This window comes from Schistocerca cancellata, chromosome 3 (genome assembly GCF_023864275.1).
Source record: "Schistocerca cancellata isolate TAMUIC-IGC-003103 chromosome 3, iqSchCanc2.1, whole genome shotgun sequence".
Lineage (NCBI taxonomy): Eukaryota > Metazoa > Arthropoda > Insecta > Orthoptera > Acrididae > Schistocerca > Schistocerca cancellata.
This window is the reverse complement of record NC_064628.1, coordinates 208,511,813-208,532,453: the sequence shown is the minus strand read 5'-3', so window position 1 is coordinate 208,532,453 and position 20,641 is coordinate 208,511,813. Positions and strand designations below refer to the sequence as shown.

Sequence of the window (20,641 nt, the reverse complement as noted above, 5' to 3'; positions counted from 1 at the left end):
TAAGCACAAACGAAACAAGGACAATGCAAAATGCAACAAACACAAATACAAGAAAGAGCAACAAATTGCCGATGATCTGTGAAAGAAAGAGTGACAAATTAGTAAATGCGCTGCGCCAGATGCAAACTACGTTTAAGTAAATAAGAGCAGATATATGACTACTTCTCAGAAGATTCACAAAGAAATACGATCCTGCCCGGATGTCGCCAAGTGTAACCTCCCCACAGAATTATTTAAATTAGTAACCATGAACCAAGTGTAACCTCCGCACAAAAATAATAACTGCCGACACGCGCAGGCACGCGCCGACTACTGCAGACTACTGAAGACTACTGAAGACAAGCAACAACTAACTACATACTATTCTCTGGTCAGAGACTGCCATGCCTCGCCCATCGCCGGCAACGCATACGTCTTACAGGAAAAATGTACAAAATATGAACACAGTTTCCAAACTCCAGAAAAGACTCATAAGAATAATAACCAAAAACAGTAGTCGAGGCCATTGTAAAGATCTGTTCAAAACGCTGTCGATTTTAGCTACACCATGTGAATACATTTACCGGTCAGTTGTATACATAAGAAATAACATTGGTAATTACTGCACAAACAGCTCTGTCCATGACCATGCAACAAAAGATAGACTCAACTTACATTTACCAAGAAAAAATAAACATAAATCTCAAAACAGCATATTCTACCAAGCAATAAAACTGTACAATAAATTAGCAAAAGAAATAAAAGAAATTGCAAAAATACACTTATTTAAAAAGGCAGCTAAAAAGTACCTGTTATACAATACATTTTATACATTGAAGGGGGTTTGGTAAAAAAAAAGGTTGTACAAATAAATAATAATAATAATGGTTATAAAACATCCAAAATTCCACATAACACCTTCATACTATGTTTTTTTTTTCCCTTCTGTTTTCCTTTTCTAGAAAAACTTGCCCCAAGCTATGCATAGCACAATACTGACACCTCTCACTCTTTCTGAGCTCATCTCATTCATTATAGAGGGATACTGACTCAGTTTTTCAAGACAGCAAATGGGAAGTTGCGGTACAGAAAATGGCCCAGAGATTACCAGTGTGTGTGTGTTCGCGTGTGTAGTGAGTGAAGTGTTATGAAACAATGTGTGTGTAGTGTGTGCAGTGACTGATAGTGAGATATGAGTGAACAGTGTAGCATAACATTATTTAATAAGTTATTTGTAAAAGATGTGTTGTAGACCAGGAGTAAATCTAATTATTGTCGCTAACTAGAAGTCTGTAAATGTATGTGTATACGAATTAGCTTATTTTAAATTGGTCTAAACTTGTAAGTACATTGACATGTCCTATATCCTTGTAAAAAGAGATCTACAGATGTATAAAGCTACTACTACTATTACTACTACTACTACTACTACTACTACTACCATTCATACCCACCAATATGATTTCATTTGACAGCATATTGAAAGCTGTACAACTATGTAGAGCTTGTGGCGTCCTGTGTGATCGGTAGCTCACGATACCTCTACACACTACAGGAAGCCACAAGCTATGCGCCACATTAGTTGCGTGTGTGAACACGGCTTTAGAGACGTGGCAGATAAGTTTAACATCTGTATTGGCACTTTACACCATGCCATAGAAAGAATGACTTATTTTGTTAGTGGTTTAGGAGTCGACATTATAAAGTGGTCATCTGCTAGAAAAGGGCACAAACTGAGGCCAATTTCCTGGGAAATAGGATGTCTGGTGTGACTGGGGAAATCGACAGGACACACATTAGAATAGACCAGGGGCGGCAAATTTTGAATGCGGCTCATGAGCGCATAGCTTTGCACGTGTGCTGCTCGCCTGCAATCGTCGACTGGGGCAGTGGCGACAGCCGGCAGGTTGCGGCAGTGTAGTACCAGGCTAAGTTGTGGACGTTGATGCGAAGCGACCACTACGTAGTGAACGTTGTATTTCAAGAACCGGAAAATGCAGAGTGAATCAAGAAGGTTCTAGGCGCTACAGTTTGGAACCGAGCGACCGCTATGGTCGCAGGTCGAATCCTGCCTCGGGCATGCATGTGTGTGATGTCCTTAGGTTAGTTAGGTTTAATTAGTTCAAAGTTCTAGGCGACTTATGACCTCAGAAGTTAAGTCACATAGTGCTCAGAGACATTTGAACCATTTTGAATGAAGGAAACAAAGAAGTGGAGATTTTATCTTTTAAAAAGGAATGGGAGAATCATTTTTTCTTTGTGCAAAAACGTGAAAATTCGAAATGTTTAATATGTGGCAGTATTCTCGCTGGTCAGCGGAAGTTTAGTATTGAACGCTATTATAATAAATTTCACAAGGTCGAGTAAAATTTATTGTCGGATTCTGAGCGTATGGGGAAACTGACTGAGGTTAAGAAGAGCGATCTGATGATACTAGATGAATATGACGTAAGTTACTGTTGTCATGAGAGATCTGCGACTTTCTTTCGTCATGTCTCTCATCTAACTGAGTTAACTTTTATGGAGCACTGTTTTCAATTTTTCAGGACGACAACAATGATAGCCCAGAGGTACGTGCACGTTATAAGATTGTACTTAATATAGGGAGAGCTGGAAAACCATTTGCTAAAGGTGAGTTTATAAAGGAGTGCATCAATGACGCTGCTGATTTACTTTGCCCAGTGGATGCAAATCAGTTTCGAGCTATCACTATTTCTCGGCGGACTGTAAGTCGTCGTATAAGTGACATCGCGGGTGACGTTTACCATCAATTAAGGAGTGCAGTGCAGGAGTTTATTGCATTCTCCATCGCACTTGATGAGTCCACCGATATTTCGGACACCGCATAATTAGTGATTTATGTCTGCGGCGTGGACACTGCTCTGTACATAACAGAGGATTTATTTTAGATATAATATCTTTAAAAAGCATGACCACCGGAGTGGACATCCTAAAAGCCGTTGAAGAAGCTGTCGATTCAGCTGTCTTAAACTGGGAATGTATGGTGTCAGTGACAACAGACGGAGCACCTGCAATGGAGGAGGAACAGATGAGATTTGTTGGATTAGTAAGAAAAAAAGCTACAGCATACGGAAGAATCATTGTACAGCATCCACTGCATTTTGCACCAAGAAGTACTCTGTGCAAAGGCAGTAAAACTGGAGCACGTCATGCAAGTGGTTATATGGGCAGTTAATTATTTGAGATCCCACAGGCTTACACATAGACAGTTTCACACATATTTAGCTGAAATTGGGGAAGAATACGGTGACATACCGTACCACAGTGAAGTCCACTGGCTTAGCTGCGGTAATGTACTCAAAAGATTTTTTGAGCTGAGAATACGAATAAATCAGTTTTTAAAGGACAAAGGAAGATACGACCACAAGTTAGAAGATCCAGAGTGGGTTGCCGACCTTGCATTTTTAGTGTACATTATCAGACACATGAATGCATTGAACACAAATTTGCAACGAGAAAATCAGCTAATTTGTGAAATGGCTGAAAAAAGGTGCAAGCTTTCACTTGCAAGCTTGAGCTGTGGGAACGACAGCTCACGCCAGAGAACGCAGGGCATTTCCCTGCTCTGTCTACTGTACGAGAACAGAATTGCAAAGAATATGTTTCTGTACTTAGTGCAATAAATCTTCGTTGATCCATTATGGACCGTGAGACAACGGCTGGCATGTATTTATTGATGCAATAATTTACAAACAGCCGTATGTATTGCAGAAATTTATTTTATGAACTTCTTATGTGCTACCAGTTTCAGCATTACATTGATGCCATCTTCTGGCTTCATGCGTCATAGTCGTAAAATCACCATACACGGAAGGAACCATATAACTGGATCCGTGAATCAAGTCGTTATGTGACACAGACTGAGGCGGTTTGCAAACATACAACTATGACGCGTGGGGCCTGAAGATGGCATCAATGTAATGCCGAAACTGGTAGCACATAAGGAATTCATAAAATAAATTTCTGCAATACATACGGCCGTTGGTAAATTATTGCATCAAGAAATAGTGCAATAAAAGAGGAATTTCTCAAGAGATTTGGGGATATATCATGTTTATCCCAAGCTTTTGAATGGTTCTTGAGACCATTTCCTCGTCTCCATTGTGAAGCCGTAAAGATAATGTCAATGTTTGGCTCAACTTACGTTTGTGAGAGATTTTTTTCTGTTATGAAAATTAATAAGTCTCGGTTAAGAGCAAACATCAGTGATGAAAATTTACATTACTGTTTGCGTTTGTCTGTATGTAAAAATTTTGTTCCAGACATTAACGTATTGTAAACTCCACCTGTGATAATTAAATAAAACGTATCGTAGGTAATAGGTACTCTTTCAAACCATGATTTCTTTCAAGCACTCCTACTAACCTTATTCCTTCATTCAATAAAGCAAGCTAAGAAACAAAAGGAATTACAGAGGATGGAGCGGAGTGACGTATGGTGGGGAGGGGAGAGAAGCGGTGGCCGGCTTGCCCCTGTGTGCACGCAGAACACCTGTTAACTGCACACGTGCCCGCCCTGGAACAGACAGTCCTCCAAAAGATCCGCAGTCGTATTTGAATCAGAAAAACTATTTTTTCATGTAACTGTAAATTTTCTGTGGACACAAACGACGGATTCGGGACTTCTTTACACGTCGGTTATATGGGTTCTGATCAAAGACGGAAGAGAGTTCAAGAATCAACAATACATCAAAGCCTCGAGGAAAAGACAGGGATTTTCATCTTTTAGGTGGCAGTGCCTACCTCTGTTTTAGGAATTTATTAACCCTATTTAGAAATGCAGGGTGTTTGTCTAGAGTCCAAAATGATTTTAAAATGACACTCTCAAAAACCGTATCAACTGTTGATCCACTACTACACCCAGCAATCCAACTAGAAATGGGACGAGAAGCTTTTAAGCAGAGTCAGCAGCATAAACAGATTTCTATGTCATCGCAGATGCGCATGCGCAGTTAACACCTGAAAACAGCTGTCTGCAGCTACTTGAACGAACGTTTGAATTATTCTTCGACAAAAAAAATGTGCCGGCGAAACATTCAATTACTCCCATCCACTATAAAATGCCTTTCGGAATATGGAAGACCAAAATAAATTTGTTTTTTGAGAATTTTCCTCCACGGTGAACAAATTGTAGCGAATGCAGCAGACAAAGTTAAATGTAAAATTTTTAACTTTTTCTCAGGTGGATATGGAGAAATGGCAGAAAGGAAAAGTGCACCGTATTACAATATTATTAGTTCGAAAGCTTTTAATGTCACCCAAATCAGTTATTTCACTAGCAGTAAGTCCAGCTGTAATCTTTCCTAAGGAAATTAAAGCAAACGTATAATCTATTCGAATGCAGTATCAGCTATTGGGCCCTGGCTCCGCTATTGGGCAACGTGACGTAGCGTTAATGCGCAGAAAAAACCAATCAGCAATTTCAGCATTTCAAAAGCCGATGTCGTGTGTCTTTCCGAATCACCAGGCTAATTTGTGTAAATTGACATCTAATCATTGATAGTAGCATTGTTCCCTGACCGAGCTATTAGGGAACAATAAGCAACAAGTGGTCGAGAAAACATAATTACCAACGAAACGTTGAAGACTAGTTGAAATGTCAAAAGAAGTGAAACGTGTATTTCTCACAGGTGCATCTGGATTACTTGGTCGATCAGTTTACCAAAAATTTTCAGAACAGAACTGGACGGTATTTGGTACAGCGTTTTCAAGGTACAAGAGGCTTATTTCCCATGTGAAGGCTTATGTGGTCCAATATCAGAAACAGCTGACCCGAAATTAGTAATTAATGGTAGTTGACACGGTCGGTTCATGCAGCAGGTACATCGATGCCCATTTATGAATTAATGTACAAGAAATGTGGCTTTAAGCCAAGAGTTGGCACAGTACTTATGTCAGAAGCTAATTTACAGGTGTCGCTGTAGCCCTGGTATCGTGTTTTGCTGCAGAAAACACCGCATTCTTTAGTTACATTTTTCAAGTTTCGTAATCTCCGAATTGTTTGTCTTACCTGGGGCAGTGAATCATTTATCTCAGTTGCTTCAGGCAACTACTATTTAACAAATGGAAAATTATCTAGGGATAAAATGACATACATAGTTAACATTATGTTTGGTCCTTAATATGTAATAATATATTTTACTTACAGCTGTTCACTTTTCTTCTTGTAGAGTTCAGCCGCATTTGCACAAAATTGACCTAAGAGACGAGAATGCTGTTCAAACAGTGTTATCAGAATTCAAACCAAATGTGGTGATTCATACTGCTGCCCAAAGATACCCTGACAAGGTTGATGCTGATCCTGAAGCTGCAGTGGATATCAATGTTCGTGCAACAGAGAGTTTAGCTGCACTTTGCGGTAATTGCATAAGCTACAGCATTTCCTTTAAATGGATATATTTAACAGTTTCACTGCAGTGTTTGTAATCTTCTGGATTGAAGAAGTGACAAATTGCACGAGGAAACAAATTTACAGTGAAACTTAGTATCTTTCAGATTCTCATGAGAAGGATCTAATAAATCTCTATATAGAATTCTAATTACTTTGTTTCATACAATGAATTTTTTTGCAAATATGATGTTATACCATAGAAAATGTAAACAATGTTAGTCTACTCATTTATACTACCTGTAAGTTGGATTATTCTTGTAGCAAAAATAGCGGAACTGCTTTTTCCAGTTCATTATTTTGAGTACATATCTACCATCACCAAAAGCTATTTTCATAGTTAATAACTTCTCTTGTTTTGCTGTAGACTAAATAATTTCAAAATTATAATTGAAAATATCAGTATTGAATGTTTTACAATATTTGTTACTTGGTCAGCTAGTTACTGGGATACAGAAACCTGTTTTCAGACAGCAGTAGCACTAAGCAGAGTTCAGGCATAATGAAATTTCATATACAAGCTCATTCTTCCTGGTGTTCCCTTCTGCAAACCATTGCAAATTGCATGTTGAGTGTACTTCCAAATGTATTGTGTATTAGGGTTTCTTCCCTTTAACATACAAGGTGTGGGAGAAATGACTAACACTTCATATTTAATGACCACATAAAATTGCCCTCTATAACCATTTAAAACACATTTGATCTTTTGTTCTTCACACTACAAACCAATCCATTAACTACAGATTTATATGGTATGTATTCACAATAGATATCTGTTATGTCTATAGGTTCCCAATAGTACCATGCTTTTTTGTATTCAGTGGGAGATATACTCAGGAAAGCACTTCGCAGTAGTTTGCAGAGTATTTTGTTCTCTGTCAGAGAACGAAATGTGCCATGGCCTAATCAAACAAACCACAATAGTACTACTTAGTAGTGGTATCATGCACATATTTATAATCTCCTGTAGTTCCCATCTAGGAGAAGAACCTTGCAGGATGTGCAATCTATATCCATACTCTGCAAATGACTGTGAAGTCCATGTCAGATGGTACTTCCAATTGTGCCAGTTAACAGGGCTTGTTCCCATTCCATTTGCATATGGAGCATGAGAAGAATGACTGTGTAAATGCCTCTGTGTATGCTGCAGTTAATCTTTACTCCAATTAAAATTGCTTTGGATTGACGTCTCGGCGAGTCAAGTGGTAAGGACGAACCAACTTTCAATCCAAGTTCATTATCGAGCACCACAGACTTGCTGTGTTGCCTGCATGCAGGTACATGCAGTACTTAGTGAAGTGGCTGGCTACACGCCATCAACACTGCCGTCCCCTCCCCCCACTGCAATCTGACAGCTACAAAAAATTTTAATCGGACTATAATCTTTTCCTCACAACCAGTCGTGACTGGTTGCAGTAATTTCAAGCGCCCTTTTTTCAGGATAGTTTGTGTCTATCTCCACGTATCTATTATACCATTTTAGTTTATTCAAAATTTCTGTGACACTCTCCCATAGGTCAAACAAACTTATGACCTTTCGTGTTACCCTTCTCTGTATACATTCAGTATCCCCATTGGTCTTACCTGGTGCAGGTCCCACACACTTCAGCAATATTCTAGAATGGGTTGCACAAGTGAATTGTAAGCAGTGTCTTTTTTTAGATTGACTGCATTTCCCTAGTATCCTGCTTTACTTATGACTGAGCCTATGTGATCATTCCACGTCATATCCTTACAAAGAATTACACTCAGGTATTTGTATGATTTGAGTTCTAACTCACTGATGCTGCAGCCATAGGATAGAATGTCTTTTCATTTTGTGAAGTGCAAAATTTTACATTTCTGAACATTTAAAGAAAGTTACCAATCTTTGTCGCTTTAAAATCTTATCAAGATATGACTCAGTGTTTGTGTAGCTTTTTTCATACAGTACTTCATTACAGATAACTGCATTATCTGTGAAAAGTTTGAGTTTAATGTTAATATTGTCTTCAAGGTCATTAATATACAACATGAACAGCAGAGGAGGCAACACAGTTCCCTGAGATAGAACCAAAGTTACTTCTACATCTGTCAGTGACACCCTATCAAAGATAATGCAATGTGTCCTCCCTACCAAGAAATCCTCAGACCAGTCACTAATTTCACTTGTTACCCCATATGATCATACTTTTAATAATAAGTGTAAATGTGGTTCTGAATCAAAAGCTTTTCAGAAATGGAGAAATAGTGCATCTACCTGACTGCCTTGACCTGAGTGTCTATTAGTTCATATTTTTCAGCATTTTTGTGACAAATTCCTTTTAGGCAAACTTGTGAGCTTTCATACTTCCCATCTTTGTTCAATCTCTCCCATCAATACTATTGGGTATTGGTTCCACGCAATTGAGCAATAGTGTAGGATGGGTCACACAAATGTTTTTTAAGTAAACTTTGTAGACAGCTTGCATTTTCCCAGTATCCTACCAATGAATCAGTCCACAATTTGTGTTACCTATAACCGAACCTGTGTGATCATTCCCCCTTTTTTTGCACCCTACATCCTCAATTATTTGCTGAATGTATTTCAATCTCTGTCTTCCCCTACAGTTTTTGCATTTTATAGCTCTCTCTAGCATCATGGAGGTTATTCCCCGAAGTCCTAAGACATCTTCTATCATCCCGCCTCTTCTTCTTGCCAGTGTTTTCGCATATTCCCCTTTCTTCACCGATTCTGCGTAGAACCTCCTCATTCCTTGTCTTAATAGTCCACCTAATAGACTTCTCTTGACCAGGAATGCCCTCATTGCTTGTGCTAGTCTGGTTTTTATGTCACCCTTGTTTCGTCCATCATGGGTTATTTTGCTCCCCAGGTAACAGCATTCCTTAACTTTGTGATTACCAATTTTGATTTTAAGTTCCTCACTATTCTCATTTCTGCTACTTCTCATTAATTTTGTCTTTTCCTTGTTTACTTTCAGCCCATATTCTGTTCTCATTAAATTCATTCCATTCAACAGATCCTGTAACTTCTTCACTTTCAGTGAGGATAGCAATGTCATAAGCAAATCTTATCATTGATATCCTTTTACCCTTGAGCCTTTCTTTTATTTCTGTCACTGTTTCTTCGATATATAGATTGAATAGTAGGGGTGACAAGCTGCAGCCCTGTCTTTACTCTTTTTAATCTGAGCACTTCGTTTTTGGTCATCCAATCTTATGGTTTCTTCTTGGTTCATGTATTTACTGTATACTACCTCTCTTTCCCTATAGTTTACTTCTGTTTTCTCAGAATTTCGAACATCTTGCTCCACTTTACTTTGTCGAATGCCTTTTCTAGGGCAACAGAGCCAATGAGAGCATCTTGATTTTTCTTCAGTCTTGTTTCCATTATAACATGCAGTGTTAGAACTGCCTCTCTCATGCCTTTAACTTTTCTAAAGTCAAACTGATAATCATCTACCAAATCCTCAATTTTATTTTCCATTCTTCATATCCTCTCAAATTGTTAAGCCCAGCTACAGGTATTTACATGAGTTAACTGAAAACAAATGTGACTGATGGCATTCAAAGGATAGCAAAAATGGTTCAAATGGCTCTGAGCACTATGGGACTTAACTGCTACGGTCATCAGTCCCCTAGAACTTAAAACTACTTAAACCTAACTAACCTAAGGACAGCACACAACACCCAGCCATCACGAGGCAGAGAAAATCCCTGACCCCGCTGGGAATCGAACCCGGGCGTGGGAAGCGAGAACGCTACTGCACGACCACGAGATGCGGGCTAAAGGATAGCATGTTTCTGTGATTTTTGAAATGCATAATTTTACATTGTTGAACATTTAAAGCAAATTGAAAATACTTCCACCACTTTGAAATCTTGTCAAGATCTGATTGGAAATTGGGGCATATTTTTCCAGTAGTAGGCCTATTTCGAGTGCAAAAACTCTTACGTTACTATTATCTACCAGATCATTGACATAAAACATGAACAGTAAGAGTTCCAGTACACTTGCCTCGGGCATACATAAAGTTAGTTCGTCACTTTTTGTTGGATGTGAGGTCCGCCAGTTATGCAAAACACCGTTTTTATCAGCACCCAAACATGTTTCGGCACCACTGTGCCATCATCAGTGGGTTTTCGTTTTTATTTATTCTGCAATGTGAAAATTTTTGTTAAATGATTATAAGATGATGTGCATTTTTAGTTCAAACAACAGATTGTTTCTTTTTGTAAATACCTTTACATTTGGTGTGCATGAATTTTCTGGATCTCTTGTGTGTTAATTACTACGGGTAGCGTGTCATCTGCAACCTTTTAGAATGTAATTCAGTTTTTCACAAAAAACTGAATTACATTCTAGAAAATAGATTAACTCCCAGCAAAAAAATAAAAACGAAAACCCATTGATGATGGCACAGTGGTGCTGAAACATGTTTGGGCACTGAGAGAAATGGTGTTTTGCATAGCTGGCAGACCTCACATCCAACAATTTTAACTGCAAACACGGCCAATACAAGGAGCTGCAAATCAAAATGATGGATCTTCACTTTTTGATAACTTGCTGCATCCCCCCTACCAACATATCATCAATTTAGTCACAAATTTTATTTGGTACCCCCATTTGTTCAAAGTTTTCTTAGTAAGTATTAGTGTGCTAGAGAGTCAAATGTTTTTCAGAAATCAAGAAATACTGCGTCCATTCAAAGGCCTTGATCCACAGATATTGAGAAGTTGTATGTGAAGAGTAAGGGTTGGGGTTCATATGATAATTGTTTTAATGTTGATATGGAGGAGATGTACCTCATTATGTTTGAGCTCAGGAAATGCTCTAAGATTCTACAACAGATGGATGCCAATGAAAATAGTTTTATGGATCACTTTTGCTACCATTTTTGTATATGAATGTGTCTTGTCTTCTTTCCGATTGGTGGTCACACTTTTTGGTTTAATTACTATAGATAGTACATGTTTCAGAAAGGGGCTAACGTAGCTGCAGATTCTGTCTAGAATTTGCAAGGATTACATTAGACTCTGGATCTTTGTCCAGTTTTTGCAATTTCAAATGTTTCTCGACTCCATTTTTTTAGGATGGCTTCGCTGTGCCTCTCTTGAGGATATTTTTTCATTATGTTGATTTTTTAAGAGTGATACCATAAAGGTATATACAGTGCCTTTCTAATTTCAAAATATTTGTGTTGGCACCTTCTATTTATACTGCTCAACATTATAGCGATGCAAGAAATAAACTGGGAAAGTATGGTTGTATCTGCTTTTGTAAAGAAAGATATCAAAATGGAATTCAGCATTTCTGCTTTTTCTTTGCTACTTTCAATTCCAGCTTGTGTGTCATTCAGGATGGTCTGGAAGTAACCTTAGTGCCACGGACTGCCTTTACATATAACCAGAATTCCTTTGCAATATGTTACAGATCTTTCAAAAAGAAGCTGCTATGGTAGTCACTGATGCTTCACACATTGCTTTTTTGACAGCCAGACACTCCTTATTCGGCAGTACATTCTACTTTCATCTATAACCCTATCCCTTGGTTTACTCTTATTGTGCAGTAATTAACAGACTGTGTACCATGGAGGGTCCCTCCCATCATGAACGGATCTACTAGGTCAGCTTCTTATTTATGAGTGCTTGTGCCTTGTAATGTGACTACGCAAATCCATTTCAGCTGAACCGGATTTTTATTATCTGTGACAAAAATGACCTTTTGATGCACATTTGAATGGTATGTAATAAACACAAACTTTCTTCACTAAACTGAACTGAATAAGTGGCTACTGGTATAACATGGCAGCAGGAGTGCATTACACAAAAGGTGCATTACTTTCTGCATAACCTTTGAATAATATTAAGAGTCCAACAGTCCAGATGTTTTTAAATTGTATTTACTATTTCTTGTATTTTGACACAGAACTGGAATTTCTGCTTGTAATTTTTATTCTCAATATTTAATTTACAGCCTTTCAAAGTGAAGCTTATGCATGGTGATAAAGAGGATAATATTATGCTGTGTTGTGCTGCAGATGGAAACAACAAGATCTTCTCATTTAATCAGTGTACATATGAAAACTGGAAATTAACCTTTACAGCCCCTAGTATAAGAAAGGTGGCAAGACACCTAAGCATGCAGCACCTGAAATAAGTTTCAAAATGTGACATCCATTTTCCATACACATTACTTACTCTGGTTATAATTCTACATGATGTGTTTAATGCAGTGTTAAATGCAGGCAGTTTTTGATTATATGTATAATATGTCATAAATGAAGGTTACATTTGCATGTCTTAATTTTTTCCAGCCAAAGAAAGAGTGCCTCTTATTTACATCAGCACAGATTATGTATTTGATGGTAAAAATCCTCCCTATTTAGAAGAAAGTGTCCCCAGCCCTCTAAATCTTTATGGGAAAACAAAACTGCAGGGAGAGGAAGCTTGCATGGCAGCTTCATCAGGTAGATATTCTTGAAAAGTTTTAGTTTTATAGAGACAAATATGAGCAAATTCAGTTGTATATAAAATGGTAAGCAACACCAAGACAAGCAGCATTTAACAGGTGCATGTACAACACATGAATACCTGAGACATGGAAAGTCAAGAACTGTATTTTACGTTGAGTTAAATATGTAAAGAATATAAAGAAAAGCAGTTTACTTTGCCTGTAAATCAATATTTCGAAAGAATTGCTTTCCATTGACAGATAGTCGTCGTAATTGCCTTCTGCTTCATGTCTGCTGTGCAGCGAGCTACGTTAATTTAAGTATTAACTGTATTTTTCTTACTTGTCACTTCTTCTTCCGTGTGTTTTTGCTTTTGAGAAGCTTTAATTGTCAAGTGTTAGTAATAGTGTTCCATAGATTTCGTGTTTGTTTTGAATACAGTCAGAGAGAGTCCCTATAGTCAACCATAGTGCCAGTAGTGCTAGTGTTTGTTTTCAATACAGTCCAGAGACAGGTAGTGCTATTTTCATTGTTTTCTACAAGAAGTGTCTAGCAACCACAGTTTAGTCAACAATCAGCCGCCTTTAGTGAATTAGCAGTCTAGTTAAAAGTTGATTAACTCTCTACAGTAAATTGATTTCTTAGGATGGATAGGATGTGTGACTGCTGTGTACGGATGCAGGAGGAGCTGGCCACTATTAGTGAACAGCTGAACGTGTTGATGGCCGCGGTCAGCCGTCTTCAGGCTGCTGCCTCGGAGTGTAGCGGCAGTGGGGAGTCTGGTGCGCCGCATGGTACACCCCAGGTGTTACGTCCTTAACACACGGTCCCTGCTGTCGAGACATCTTCGCGGGTTCCGGGCGCGGTTGGGCCACCCTCTCCCCAAGGGGAAGGCGGGTTCAGCGGCATTCGCGGCGCACGAGGTGGAGGGTCAATGTGTGGGTTCAGAGGTCATCCTCAGTTCCTACAGGCGGTTGGCGGAATTGGTGAAGGCGGAAAGCCTCGCTCGCAGGGTGGATTCTGCGCTAACTATTTGTAGTATCATTCCCAGAACCGATCGCGGTCCTCTGGTTTGGAGCTGAGTAGAAGGCTTAAACCAGAGGCTCAGACGATTCTGCGGAGATCTGGGATGCAAATTTCTTGATCTCTGCTATCGGGTGGAGAAATGTAGGGTCCCCCTGAATACGTCAGGCGTGCACTACACGCCAGAAGCGGCTACAAGGGTAGCGGAGTACATGTGGAGTGCACATGTGGGTTTTTTAGGTTAGAGAATTCCCTCCCTAGGCCCGACAAGACGCCTCCTGAGACGCGGCAAGCTGGGAGTAGGCAAAATGCAACAGGGAATAACAATATTAATGTGCTAATAGTAAACTGCAGGAGCATCTATAGAAAGGTCCCAGAACTGCTCTCATTAATAAACGGTCACAATGCCCATATAGTACTAGGGACAGAAAGTTAGCTGAAACCAGACGTAAACAGTAATGAAATCCTAAACTCAGATTGGAATGTGTACCGCAGAGAAAGGCTGGACAGTGAAGGGGGAGGCGTGTTTATAGCGATAAAAAGTGCAATAGTATCGAAGGAAATTGACGGAGATCCGAAATGTGAAATAATTTGGGTGAAGGTCATGGTTAAAGCAGGCTCAGACATGGTAATTGGATGTCTCTATAGGCCCCCTGGCTCAGCAGCTGTTGTGGCTGAGCACCTGAAGGATAATTTGGAAAATATTTTGAGTAGATTTCCCCACCATGTTATAGTTCTGGGTGGAGATTTTAATTTGCCGGATATAGACTGGAAGACTCAAAGGTTCATAACGGGTGGCAGGGACAAGGAATCCAGTGAAATTTTTTTAAGTGCTTTATCTGAAAACTACCTTGAGCAGTTAAACAGAGAACCGACTTGTGGCGATAACACATTAGACCTTCTGGTGACAAACAGACCCGAACTATTTGAAACAGTTAACGCAGAACAGGGAATCAGCAATCATAAAGTGGTTACTGCATCGAAGATTTCAGCCGTAAATAGAAATATTAAAAAAGGTAGGAAGATTTTTCTGTTAAGCAAAAGTGACAAAAAGCAGATTACAGAGTAACTGACGGCTCAACACAAAAGTTTTGTCTCAAGAACAGATAGTGTTGAGGATCAGTGGACAAAGTTCAAAACCATTGTATAATATGCGTTAGATGAGTATGTGCCAAGCAAGATCGTAAGAGATGGAAAAGAGCCACCGTGGTACAACAACCGACTTAGAAAACTGCTGCGGAAGCAAAGGGAACTTCACAGCAAACATAAGCATAGCCAAAGCCTTGCAGACAAACAAAAATTATGCGAAGCAAAATGTAGTGTGAGGAGGGCTATGCAAGAGCGTTCAATGATTTCGAAAGTAAAGTTCTATGTACTGACTTGGCAGAAAATCCTAAGAAATTTTGGTCTTATGTCAAAGCGGTAGGTGGATCAAAACAAAATGTCCAGACACACTGTGACCAAAATGGTACTGAAACAGAGGATGACAGACTAAAGGCCGAAATACTAAATGGCTTTTTCGAAAGCTGTTTCATAGAGGAAGACTGCACTGTAGTTCCTTCTCTAGATTGTCGCACAGATGACAAAATGGTAGATTTCGAAATAGATGACAGAGGGATAGAGAAACAATTAAAACCGCTCAAAAGAGGAAAGGCCGCTGGACCTGATGGGATACCAGTTCGATTTTACACAGAGTACGCGAAGGAACTTGCCCCCCTTCTTGCAGCGGTGTACCGTAGGTCTCTAGAAGAGCGTAGTGTTCCAAAGGATTGGAAGAGGGCACAGGTCATCCCCGTTTTCAAGAAGGGACGTCGAACAGATGTGCAGAACTATAGACCTATATCTCTAACGTCGATCAGTTGTAGAATTTTGGAACACGTATTGTGTTCGAGTATAATGACTTTTCTGGAGACTAGAAATCTACTCTGTAGGAATCAGCATGGGTTTCGAAAAAGACGGTCATGTGAAACCCAGCTCGCGCTATTCGTCCACGAGACTCAGAGGGCCATAGACACGGGTTCACAGGTAGATGCCGTGTTCCTTGACTTCCGCAAGGCGTTCGATACAGTTCCCCACAGTCGGTTATTGAACAAAGTAAGAGCATATGGACTATCAGACCAATTGTGTGATTGGATTGAAGAGTTCCTAGATAACAGAACGCAGCATGTCATTCTCAATGGAGAGAAGTCTTCCGAAGTAAGAGTGATTTCAGGTGTGCCGCAGGGGTGTGTCGTAGGACTGTTGCTATTCACAATATACATAAATGACCTTGTGGATGATATCGGAAGTTCACTGAGGTTTTTTGCAGATGATGCTGTGGTGTATCGAGAAGTTGTAACAATGGAAAATTGTACTGAAATGCAGAAGGATCTGCAGCAAATTGACGCATGGTGCAGGGAATGGCAATTGAATCTCAATGTAGACAAGTGTAATGTGCTGCGAATACATAGAAAGAAAGATCCCTTATCATTTAGCTACAAAATAGCAGGTCAGCAACTGGAAGCAGTTAATTCCATAAATTATCTGGGAGTATGCATTAGGAGTGATTTAAAATGGAATGATCATATAAAGTTGATCATCGGTAAAGCAGATGCCAGACTGAGATTCATTGGAAGAATCCTAAGGAAATGCAATCCGAAAACAAAGGAAGTAGGTTACAGTACGCTTGTTCGCCCACTGCTTGAATACTGCTCCGCAGTGTGGGATCCGTACCAGATAGGGTTGATAGAAGAGATGGAGAAGATCCAACGGAGAGCAGCGCGCTTCGTTACAGGATCATTTAGTAATCGCGAAAGCGTTACGGAGATGATAGATAAACGCCAGTGGAAGACTCTGCAGGAGAGACGCTCAGTAGCTCGGTATGGGCTTTTGTTAAAGTTTCGAGAACATACCTTCACCGAAAAGTCAAGCAGTATATTGCTCCCTCCTACGTATATCTCGCGAAGAGACCATGAGGATAAAATCAGAGAGATTAGAGCCCACACAGAAGCATACCAACAATCCTTCTTTCCACGAACAATACGAGACTGGAATAGAAGGGAGAATCGATAGAGGTACTCAAGGTACCCTCCGCCACACACCGTCAGGTGGTTTGCGGAGTATGGATGTAGATGTAGATGTAGTGCCTATTTTGAAGTTAGAGGTGAGCATAAGGTTTTGTTCCATACCAACTGGCTTTTTACAGTTATACTGAAGGTGGTTTGTTCTGTAAGTTATTTGACAATAATTAAAATGACTTTTCACACGTATCGAAGCAAAATAATAATATACTTCAGTGACTAAGTGTCAGACCATAAATCCAAAGGTCAGTTGTAGGATTTTTTCTACCACTATCATTACTCTCACCTCTGCAAGGATTGCTAAGGTGAAAAAAAGCCAAATTGTGCCACGATTTGAAATGCACATTAAACTGTATGTCCTCATATAATGGAGTAACTCGGTTCAAAGATTGGATTGTGGCAAAAGCACAGTACCTCCAATAGGATATGCCAAGTAAAACAATGTAGTTTTCACACCAGTCTTTGGACTGAGAACAGCTTGACTCTTTTTTACTGCATTATTTTTTATGAGTGCTGTCACTGACTTTCCTCTAAATGTGTGTGCCCACTAGTGAGTAAATTTGTGCAAGTTGGTTGAAGAAACTACTCCTTCAAGTTCTTGAACGTACTAACACTTCTGCAAGTTTCGTCAGCTTGCAGGAGTAGCTTCAGCAATTTACTGGAAACAGTTATTGTATTTTGCTGTAAGTACTTACCAGTTGCTGGAAGTTTTTCTCAAACTTGCAGAAGTTTTGTTGTTCAGTATGGATATGAAAATTTCAGTGTTGAAGTGGAGAATGGCAAAAGATGGGCCCAAACAAATGTACCATGGGAACCTCTAAACATACACTATGTGATAAAAAGTATCCGGACACCCCCAAAAACATATGTGTTTTATGTTAGGTGCATTGTGTGCTGCCACGTGTCGCCAGGTACTCCGTATCAGCGATCTTGGTAGTCATTAGACATCGTGAGAGAGCAGAATAGGGCACTCCGCGGAACTCACAGACTTCGAACGTGGTCAGGTGATTGGATGTAACTTGTGTCATACATCTATATGTGAGATTTCCACACTCCAAAACTTCCCTAAGTCCACTGTTTCTGATGTGACAGTGAAGTGGAAACATGAAGGGACACATACAGCACAAAAGTGTACAGGCCTACCTCATCTGTTGAAGAGGGCTGTAATGTGTAATAGGCAGACATCTATCTAGACCATCACACAGGAATTCCAAACTGGATCAGGATCCACTGCAAGTACTATGACAGATAAGCGGGAGGTGAGAAAACTTGCATTTCATGGTCAAGCTGCTGCTCATAAGCCACACATCACGCTGGTAAATGACAAATGATGCCTCGCTTCCTGTAACTTTGGACGACTGAACAGTGGAAAAACGTTGTGTGGAGTGATGAATCACGGTACATAATGTAGCAATCCGACAGCAGGGTATGGGTGTGGCAAATGCCCAGTAAACGTCATCTGCCAGTGTGTGAAGTGCCAACTGTAAAATTCGGAGGCAGTGGTGTTATGGTGTGGTTGTGTTTTTCATGGAGGGGGCTTGCACCCCTTGTTGTTTTGCATGGCACTATCACAGCGCAGGCTTACATTGATGTTTTAAGCACCTTCTTGCTTCCCACTGTTGAAGAGCAATTCGGGGATGGCGATTGCATCTTTCAACACAATCGAGCACCTGTTCATAATGCACAACCTGTGGCGGAGAGGTTACACGACAATAACATTCCTGTAATGACTGACCTGCACAGAGTCCTGACCTGAATGCTATAGTACACCTTTGGGATGTTTTGGAATGCCGATTTCATGCCAGGCCTCACCGACTGACATCGATACTTCTCCTCAGTGCAGCACTCTGTGGAGAATGGGCTACCATTCTCCAAGAAACCTTCCAGCACCTGACTGAACATATGCATTACTGAAGGAGGGTGCCACGAACTTGTAAGTCATATGGAAACTTTTGATCACATAGTGTATGTAATTGTCCACCGCAGCCAAGGCAGTGCAGAATGAATTTAATGATTATTTTGGATCACCAGAAAGAAAAGTTGAATGGTGGCACAGACATGTTATTTTAGCTGATTTTTTTAAATGTTAGCAGAAACATTAATTCATTACATTTGTCATAAAAGTGATAAATACTGTTTGTAAACATCAAAGAGTAATTACAGAGTTATCTCTTAACAATATAGCTTGCCACATTTTTGCATCCTTTTTCAAATATTTGATTGTTCATTAGAAAAGAGATGTTCGAGACTAGGATATGACACTCGAAAGTTTTTAATCTGAGCGAAGTCCTCTGATTTTATTTCGCTCAATAATGCTTCTTGATAACTTGAATATGTACGCCTCTGTATCCATTTCCTCACCTAAACATTTCTTTTTTCTTAACTTTGTTTTTTGTGATGATTTTTCTTCAGTAATAATAATAATAATAATTCAACAATGATGTCAGCTGCTCTGTTTCTAACTAAGACACTGTAAACTTCCATTTGCATTTCTCTTGGCACGACTCTGTTGGAAACACTTCTGCAAGTACTTGCAGAAGTAAAGTAGGGCAAGTTTTTGTTCTAATGTAAACATCTCAACAGCAAGTGCTTGCAGAAGTTAATTGCAAGTAGACGCATGCTTTAACAGAAATCTTGTACTCTACAGTAAAGTGTCATTATGAAATCTCCAGCAAAAAAAAAGTGAAAACAAAATTGTGCAACAAAGAATATTTTTAAAGTCAGGTTTTTAAATCAGGCATACTGTAATAGTGACAAAGTGACATCAGTAATAGCCAAAGTGATTTATTAATACTGTACTACCAATTTCCAGATTTCTATTTTCACAATCAGGTACCAGAAATAGTAGTTAAAAATCTCAAAACACGGCATACAGTGTATTTGAACCATTATGACTGGTTACTAATCTCAGTTGCATTTCATACTCTTTAGAAAGAACAGTTCACTGTAATTAAGATGCTTAATAGTACTCAAAGGGACCAAGCATATTTGTTAACTTTTTTTTTACTAGGGAACATTGTTTTACGTATCCCAGTCCTTTATGGCCCTGTAATGCATCTGGCAGAGAGTGCAGTAACAGTTCTTCTAGAAGCACTGCTAAATACTTCTAAAGAAAGGCAGGTGTCGGATTACGAGCGTCGCCGACCATCTCATGTAGATGATATTGCTGAAATCTGCCTGGGACTCGCTGATAGGAAACTGAAGGTAATGCCCATTTCAATGAATTTGCCTTTGGTAACTATTATTACAAGAGTGTTAGAGAATGAATTATATATTTCTGACTTTAATTTCAGGGTGAACCAATTCATGGAATATATCACTGGTGTGGCAAAGAGATATTTACAAAGTATAAAATGCTGCAAGAAATGGCAGATATTTTCCATTTGTCCAGTTCACACATTTCCCCTGCTCCTGCACCTCTTCTCAGCTCCTCTGCCACTCGACCTTATGACACAACGCTAAACACTAGTAGACTTATGGAACTCAATATTCAGTGTCACACGCCTTTTAGGCAGGGCATAAAAGCAGCTCTTGAACCATGGATAAGACAAAACCAAAGTTAAGTGAAATTAGAATTGTACATATAAAATTTTAGTTACATATAGTTTGTCTGAGCATTAAAAAGGTAAACAAAAGAAAATACTCAATATATCGTGTGTGTGTGTGTGTGTGTGTGTGTGTGTGTGTGTGTGAGAGAGAGAGAGAGAGAGAGAGAGAGAGAGAGAGAGAGAGAGAAGG

General features: G+C 39.5%; 1 protein-coding gene across 1 annotated transcript; it reads left to right on the top strand.

Moving 5' to 3' along the window:
• Window positions 1–5,325: 5,325 nt before the first annotated feature.
• On the top strand, window positions 5,326–20,617 carry LOC126174825 (methionine adenosyltransferase 2 subunit beta-like). The gene is made up of 5 exons (XM_049921204.1): window positions 5,326–5,711; window positions 6,170–6,357; window positions 12,684–12,836; window positions 19,914–20,107; window positions 20,197–20,617. Exons 1-5 carry the CDS (start codon window positions 5,596–5,598, stop codon window positions 20,464–20,466), a joined length of 921 nt encoding a protein of 306 aa, XP_049777161.1. The 5' UTR covers window positions 5,326–5,595; the 3' UTR covers window positions 20,467–20,617.
• The last annotated feature ends 24 nt before the right edge of the window (window positions 20,618–20,641 follow it).

What these genes read in the sequence shown, in the direction of transcription:
- LOC126174825 (XM_049921204.1), top strand. Translation starts at nt 5,596, where the DNA reads ATGTCAAAAGAAGTGAAACGTGTATTTCTCACAGGTGCATCTGGATTA. An exon ending in GAGTTTAGCTGCACTTTGCG is followed by an intron (nt 6,358 to 12,683) that starts GTAATTGCATAA and finishes AATTTTTTCCAG; the next exon opens with CCAAAGAAAGAGTGCCTCTT. An exon ending in TCGCTGATAGGAAACTGAAG is followed by an intron (nt 20,108 to 20,196) that starts GTAATGCCCATT and finishes CTTTAATTTCAG; the next exon opens with GGTGAACCAATTCATGGAAT.